The sequence below is a fragment of the Oncorhynchus mykiss genome, chromosome 27, assembly GCF_057628025.1.
Source record: "Oncorhynchus mykiss isolate SJ-2025 chromosome 27, ASM5762802v1, whole genome shotgun sequence".
NCBI lineage: Eukaryota > Metazoa > Chordata > Actinopteri > Salmoniformes > Salmonidae > Oncorhynchus > Oncorhynchus mykiss.
The window spans coordinates 26,083,799-26,091,632 of NC_143048.1; the positions used below are offsets into that span (position 1 = coordinate 26,083,799).

At 42.1% G+C, this 7,834-nt stretch overlaps 1 protein-coding gene and 1 long non-coding RNA gene across 3 annotated transcripts in view; both read left to right on the forward strand.

Annotated features, from left to right (window-relative positions):
* The window catches only part of LOC149971285 (uncharacterized), a 1,017,865-nt gene that overhangs the window by 458,007 nt on the left and 552,024 nt on the right, over nucleotides 1–7,834 (forward strand). The gene's annotated exons all lie outside the window — the stretch shown is intronic.
* Nucleotides 993–4,715, forward strand: rbm7 (RNA binding motif protein 7). Of its 2 annotated transcripts, none has more exons than XM_090223758.1 (5): nucleotides 993–1,187; nucleotides 1,943–2,105; nucleotides 2,210–2,291; nucleotides 2,419–2,521; nucleotides 2,777–4,715. In XM_090223758.1, exons 1-5 carry the CDS (start codon nucleotides 1,185–1,187, stop codon nucleotides 3,149–3,151), a joined length of 726 nt encoding a protein of 241 aa, XP_090079884.1. In that variant the 5' UTR covers nucleotides 993–1,184; the 3' UTR covers nucleotides 3,152–4,715. The 2 variants fall into 2 exon arrangements, with proteins under 2 accessions (XP_090079884.1, XP_021443887.3); XM_021588212.3 differs by lacking the exon at nucleotides 993–1,187 and adding an exon at nucleotides 1,303–1,650.

Consider the following 7,834-nt stretch of genomic DNA (forward strand, 5'->3'; position numbering starts at 1 on the left):
CATACTCAAAAGGCAAAGCCTTATAACAGTTCCACCCAAAACAAGCTGCCATTTATGGTTTAAAAAAATTGACTCTGCAAAAAAGGCTGAGGCCACCATGACATTAGCTATCGCTGAACACGGTTCCATGCTGGCATGTGATCACATTGGAGAAGCATGTAGAGCTGCTTTCTCAGACTCCACTGCTGCTACCCACTTCAAAATGCACAGGACAAAGCGCACAGAAATGATTAATGGTGTTCTAGTGTAACCGATGTGAAATGGCTAGCTAGTTAGCGGTGGTGCGCGCTAATAGCTTTTCAATCGGTGACATCACTGGCTCTGAGACCTGAAGTAGTTGTTCCCCTTGCTCTGCAAAGGCCGTAGCTTTTGTGGCACGATGGGTAACGATGCTTCGTGGGTGACTGTTGTCTGTGTGCAGAGGGTCCCTGGTTCGAGCCCGGCGAGGGGATGGACGAAAGCTATACTGTTACACTAGCACCATACTTTCTGAAAAAGTTGGTTGCAGATGTGGGTGACCAGCGTTTCCTCCTCTGAGTCCACGGATGTAAGTGTTTCTACGTACCTGGGGGTTGTGATAAGGTACTTTAGTGACACCAAGCAGACAATTGTATCAACATTTCTGGGGCTTGTTGAGTTGGAGGGAGGAGATGCCAAATCTATAGCCCGTGCTGTTGTGGCTTTCCTCGATAAGTGTTGTCTTAAAAAATAAAAACTCCTGGGGATAGGGACTGACAATGCCTCTGTTATGACCGGGATTAACAATGGGGTCCATAAAGTGCTGAAGGAGGAGTATGGCCTCAAATATCTGGTTCTTATTCGCTGTGTGTGCCACTCTGCAGCTTGCTCATTTGTAGTTCTAAACATATCTAGGGTGTTTTTTACTCACGTTTTTGTCTCTCCCACTACGTTATTCCTCTCTCCTACAGCGTCCATCACAATTAAATGCACATGGACAATTATGCAAATTCGGTGATGATGTCATTTATCGACTTTTAGGACAGCCAATAGCTACTTTCCTTACTGAGGAGTTGGCAACACTGCGAGGTCAACACTTCAGGAGTAAATGTCAGTTGACTTTTCATTGTCAAGCATTCAGAGGACAAGACAGCAGGTGCGAGAGAGGGTGGAAACAGCAGTTCTGGGATAAGGTAGCAGGTCTAGGGAGCCTCAGGAATCCTTGCATGGTAAACATTTTGAGCTGATAATTTAAAAACGAAAGCTCTCACCAAGGCTACTTTTTTCAATATTAACTGTTAATTGTGTGTTACTGATCAGCATATTGTAACATTCAGTAAATACAAACGTAACAGGAAGCTAATGGGGGCCAAGCTCGTGTACTAAACTAATGACATGTTATTTGATGGCATGTCTTTTTTTTGCTGGAGCGCAAGAGCATATGTCGTAAAACAAGATGGTTATTGCAACTCCAGCTAAGGAATTACGTCAGTTTTGCTTTACGGCCGTACCACGGACCTCCTGTTTAAAAATCGCAGCATTGTAATTTGTTTACAAATTTGCATCCCGATAAAGTGCATTAGGTATAATTAAAACGAGATGGGAGTAGCGGATGAAACAGACAGGACTCTCTTTGTTGGAAATTTGGATCCAAAAGTGACGGAGGAACTTTTATTCGAGCTATTTTTACAGGTGCAGTAGCTTTCTACCGTTAGCTAGCCAAATTATTTGCGATACTTTCTCAGTATTCAACAAACGATTATGGCAAGGAAGCTTCTGGCCCGTAATTATCTAGCCATCCAGATCAATATAGTTCCTTCATCCTTAGCTAACTAGGTACTCGTTTGCAGCAAAGACGTTAGCTAGGTATCTATATTAACGAACACATATCTAGCGCTGATCTATCGAACGACGACTAAGGGTTGCTTTTCAATTTGACTGTTGTGTTCTCCATCGTCTGTTCTGTGTTTTCTCTTTGATGCAGGCAGGACCTCTGTTCAAAGTGAAAATCCCAAAAGACAATGATGGAAAACAGAAAGCGTTTGGATTTGTCTGTTTCAAACATGAGGTGTCCGTACCCTATGGCATGAACCTGCTCAATGGGGAAACTCTATTCGGAAGGACTCTCAAAGTACAGTTCAGAGCAGGTAAACTAATGTAAACCCCTTACAAGTCATGTGAATTGCCTAGCTAATGGATAATTTGGGTCTTCCTGCAACTGAACTGTCATTCTTTCGATACATATTTACAGGAAGCAGTCACATTAACAGTCCAGGGCACTCTCAGAATCAAAGCCCTGTGAATACTCCCAATCCACATGGGGCTGTGGGCAGGTATGTTGTAACATAATGCACATTCCTACAAAACAATGTTCGTATGCATATGTAGGGGATGTTTTTGGGCATCAATAGCTTCTCTATTCCTCTGTAGTTGATATGGAATGCCATGTTTCTTGTGCAGGTTTGACAAGAGCCCAGACCAGATGGGCTCCCCATCATTTTCACCCTCTCAGCACATCCAGAGGTCCTTCTCCTCTCCTGATAGTCTGCAGAGACAGGCCATGGTGAGCTTACCGCCATCCACACTGACCATTACGCTTGTCAAGCCATTCAATTACACATTGTCCTCATCTCCAGTAGAGTGACACTTATGTCACATTGTTGTGTGAACCTGCAAGTAAGCATTTCACTGTACTGTGTACCATGTGTATCCTGTGCATAAGGCAAACTTGACTACTTAACTATGTGGACTGTGTCATGAACATTTAACCAGTCTACATGGATCAGTAAAAGTGATGCTCTTTGGTCCCTTTCAACAGATGAACAACATGTGGCAGCTCCAGATGCAGCAGCTCCACGGGGTGAATGGATGCTTCACAGCTGGTCTTCTGGGGCAGCCACCACCACAACAGCTACAGCCACAGGGTGGTGGGTCCTGGCAACTGGACAGCTCCTCACAGCGAGGCAACAGGCAGGGGTACCAGCAAGACAGCAGCAGCCACTACGGCAGGGACCAGCGGTACCCAGGAGACTCTGATGACACCGGCTCCAACCGCCACCACCGCAGCCAGCGAGATGACCAGCGAGGTGAACACTATAACCATGACGACAGGAGTGGGAGCAGCGGAGGCAACCGTAGCAGAGATGACAGGTGGAGGGACGGCTCCAGAGATGGCCGGTGGAGACGATACTGAAGCACTATTGGAATTTAAGAACAGAATTGTGAATATTTTTCACTTTTTTTAAAGGACATTTGAGTATTTTACAGATTTGTCACATACTCAGTGTAAATCCTAATCAAAACAGAATTATGAATTTATATTGAGAGAAACATTGTCATGCTCGAAATGCATTTTTATTTTTTACAATTGGTTAGTCATATGTTTAGGATGATATTGAAAATATTTAAATGCACTGGACTGTGTCCAAGTAAACAAAATATTGATTGGTTATTTTAAATTTACTTGTGAGGTTTTCCACAATTGTTTTATTGTGATGATTTAAAAAAACATTTAATTAGAGATGAAATAGATTTTTATACCGTCCCCTGGGGAATTGTTAAATCATTCTACCCTAGTAGTTATAGCTTTTTGAAGGCAAGGTTTGTTTGAAAAGATTTGCTGTGTTTGTCAAGTATTGGTATTGTTGTGAACAATTCCTTTTATACAAGGTATGGTGCTCAACTGTTTTTAGTGGGAAATTGCTCAGGTATTCGGTAAAAAAAAAGAAAAAGTTTGGGAATTATTTTGGCATGTTTCAGCTGTGTAATCGAATTCAACCAGCAATACTTACATGCTGACCAGACCGGACACATCGCGTGCATCGCAAAATACATTTTGAAATGGGTGTTATTCAATTATTGCACCCACACTGCTCGTGCGTGCCAACGAGTGTCTGCGATGCCAAGGGCTAAAATAGAACTCCTTTCTATTTCTGACACAGATCGCGCTGAAAGTCCTGCCTCTCCCATCTCCTCATTGGTTTATAGAAGCAGGTACCCATGTGCCATCTCCACATTGGTTATATCCACGTGGGTGATTGAAAGACAAACTGTTTTGCCGGTCGTCATGGTAATACTATGACAGTTTAGATGCCAATCACCGTATACATTCAAAGATGAAAAAGCCTGGAAGGAAGAGAGATGACTAGAAACGATTCGGTTGGCTGTTTTATGTGTGGATTAATTGTAGGATTGTAGCATTTCAGGTAAAATAACTCAATGTTTATATCCCAGGACAAATTAGCTAGCAAGTGCAAGCTAACTAGCTAAATTGCCATGCATGTTTAATGGTTTTCGCCCTGTCCCCAAATTAATGTAATTGGTTCAGAGTTTGTTTTGATATTTTAACCTGCGTGTCGTGATCGTGTTTGGTGTAGGGGGACAAAATACATTTATGCACGATGGCGCAGAAGCTCAGCCGGTTTGGGTTCCGTGTTACTCAGTAGGCTGAAAATTGACTGGTTTTTAGATTGTTATGTTAAATGGAAAATTGATTTTACATTAGTATTTTTATTAATTTGAGAATAGTATTGTAAGATACCCAACAGATTCCATGTACATGTGAAACTAGATCTTTTCATGAAATATTATCATAAACATTTGTCCACACACCTTTTGTGGCCTTCTATTTACAGGAAAAGCATTACAATGAAAATATCAATGAAATGTTGACACAAATGGTACTTTTTCCATCCAAACGCAGTCCTACAGAAGTTAACTATTGTATGTTAATGCTATTACATGCAGTTATGCCCAAACTCATGCCTTGCTTGTCTGCTCTCTCTAAAAATGGACCATGTGTATGTAACCAATATGCTTGTGCAGTGGGTTAGAAGGTAATCTGCAGGTGGCGCCACACACACCTCTTTATTGAATCAATTAGGATGACAAAGATAACCAAGCCAACTGATGATCTGTAGCCTACTCTGTCTTTAGAATGCTCATTCAAATGACTGCTTGAGTTCTACATAGTCAAGTTACACAAGGTAAATAATAGGATCAATATGTATATTCTCTTTACATTCAGTGCAACTTAGCTATTGTCAAGATGGTGGAACGATCATCTTGTTGACATAGTCTAGAAGTGCCACTTTTTCATCACTTGAGCATCCACATTCGGTATTATTTCTGACTTATACAAACTTGGAATCATAGGCTATAGCTCTAAAGCCTGGTTACCTTTGGATATGATTTAAAACTATTGTTCAGCCATGGAATTTGTTCCACGTTGGTCATTGTTTCAGCCCAGGATTGGGATCTCATGTTACAATTAGTGGCCCTGCTGTATGTGATGCCCCTGTGTCGCCTGTACCAAGGGTTGCTTCCAACAAAGTGCCTGCCGAAATCCCTTAAAGTCCACGTTGAGGTCATAATGTACCCTTCCGAAAGTGCTTAGGCCTTTAACAACGGCTCCCGTTGTGTATCAACATGTACATCCCCCAATAAAGCTCTGGATCCAAAAGTGGAGGTGCATTTGCACCTACTACACTAAACCCTTTGTCTTGCTTGTAATCTGGCAAATGTCAGATTCCGCCCTGATGATTGGAGGTGGCTCTAATGAAGAGGATCCTCAGTACCCTGTCACAGGCAGTACCAGGAAGGCTGTAATTACCCCTGCTGGCTGGGGCCTAAATGTTTTAATTGATTGATCTGCTTGGCGTCTCTAGCCCTAGAGTGGCCGGATTAGGTGGCCGCTCCTGTGTGGATTTATATAGACCGAGGCATCATGCCCATAGGGGGCAGGGGTACGTACCGCCTCAGATTTGTCCTGTTTTAAAAATAATACCGTTGTTGCTCTGTAATTCTACTAACCACCTAGCAATGTTATTAAGTTGGCTTTAGCCAGCCCAGATAGGTTCCCAATCTCCTAACCTCATAACTAGCTACCAATAATCAGTATCAGGCTATCAAGTTAGAGTAGCTGGATTGTCTAACTATCTTAGCTGGCATGCCTACTGGCAAGGTTAGTAGACTTTAGAAGAGCAAGACACTGCTAAATGTACTGAAAAGACTCACATTCCTTTCAATCGTTTACACAGATTTTAGCAGAGATGCAGAGAAGCATGTTTAGTTTCTTTAAAAAAAGATCCACCAGTCAAGAGTATACAGACAGATCAAGAGGTATGCTTAGATATGCAGAAAAATAAACACATTTTTACATAAAATAATACATAATCATTATGGCTCTAGATTTCAGCAAAAAGCTGTTTAATTTGTTTGAAAATTATCCAATTTATGGATGGGGCTGGACATACTAAACAAAAATATAGATGCAACATGCAAAAACGTCACCGATTTTTACTGAGTTACAGTTCATATAAGGAAATCAGTGAATTTAAATAAATAAATTAGACCCTAATCTATAGAGTTCACATGACTGGGCAGGGGTGCAGACATGGGTGGGCCTGGGAGGGCATAGCCCCACCCACTTGGGAGTCAAGCACAGCCAATTAGAATAAGTGTCTGCTTTATTGCAGACAGAAATACTCTTCAGTTTCATCAGCTGTCCGGGTGGCTGGTCTCAGACGATCCCACAGGTGATCTGGATGTGGATGTCCTGGACTGGCATGGTTACACGTGGTCTGCGGTTGTGAGGCCGGTTGGACATACTGCCAAATTCTCTAAAACGAAGCTGGAGGTAGAGAAATTTACATTAAATTCTCTGGCAATAGCTCTGGTGGACATTCCTGTAGTCAGTACGCCAATTGCACACTCCCTCAAAACTTGAGACATCTGCAGTATTGTGTTGTGTGACAAAACTGCATATTTTAGAGTGGACTTTTATTGTCCCCAGGACAAGGTGCACCTATGTAACGATCATGCGGTTTAATCATCTTGTTGATATGCCACACCTGTCAAGTGGATTAATTATCTTGGCAAAGGAGAAATGCTCACTAACAGGGATGTAAACAAATTTCTGCACAACATTTGAGAGAAATACCTGTTTTTGTGCATATGGAACATTTCTTGGATCTTTTATTTCAGCTCATTAAGCATGTGACCAACACTTTACATCTTGCATTTATATTTTTGTGCCTCCTTAGATTTTTGGGGTGCATGACGCCCAAGTATATAGAAGCACTTTCATGAAATTATCAACCAATCCCCCCCTTCCCCATTCCCTTCCTTCCCTCCCTGAAGCCCGGGAGCCTGCGTCCATCACCCTGGATCCATGCACTCAGGTTGCAGGGTTCATTGGTGCCAAAGTATCCAAACCCCCTTTGTCCCCCCCCTCCAGCCTCTCACATTTGTTCTCATCTTCTCCCTTTGATCAATCTATCAAACCCAAAAGAGCCCAAGCTTTCACATGCAGAGCTCCATGTTTCCTCACCATAATCCTTCACACTTTGAACATGGCGGCTGTAATCTACATAGGCTCTGCAGTAAGTTATATTTACCTCTATGGCTTTGGAAAAATGTAATTATTTCTGTTCAGGCCACGATTTCAAAATGTAAACTTGACACTATCCTCTTTGAGGTTACTGCTGCTGTGGTCTATCCTCTCATTAAACAGACAGAATAAAATGAGCCATCTGAAATGAACATCATGCCCTTTGAACTGCACATTGAGTACAGTAAATTGTTATCTGAGCCGTTTCAGGGAAGCAATCGGGTGATCTACTAGCCTACATTTTCATTATAGCCTATCTGTAACTTCGAATTAAATATGCTGTATTAAAATCTCAGTTTTATGATACTTCTACGGGACTTTTTCAGAATTCCTTTTAAAGGTTCCACTGAGAGCAAACGTGGAGCGCCATTGACGTGTCCTTGTCCAACCTAAACGAAGTCCCTGAAAGCATATTGGAAAACATAAGGAAAATATGCAGCCTGACACACTTGTCAACTGGTGTGTGAGTGATTACTCATTTCCCTT

Bases quoted from the DNA above. Each gene is read 5' to 3' on its own strand.
- rbm7 (XM_021588212.3), top strand. From the start codon at position 1,558: ATGGGAGTAGCGGATGAAACAGACAGGACTCTCTTTGTTGGAAATTTG. The intron at 1,651-1,942 runs GTGCAGTAGCTT...TCTTTGATGCAG, and splicing joins TATTCGAGCTATTTTTACAG to GCAGGACCTCTGTTCAAAGT. The intron at 2,292-2,418 runs GTATGTTGTAAC...TTTCTTGTGCAG, and splicing joins CCACATGGGGCTGTGGGCAG to GTTTGACAAGAGCCCAGACC.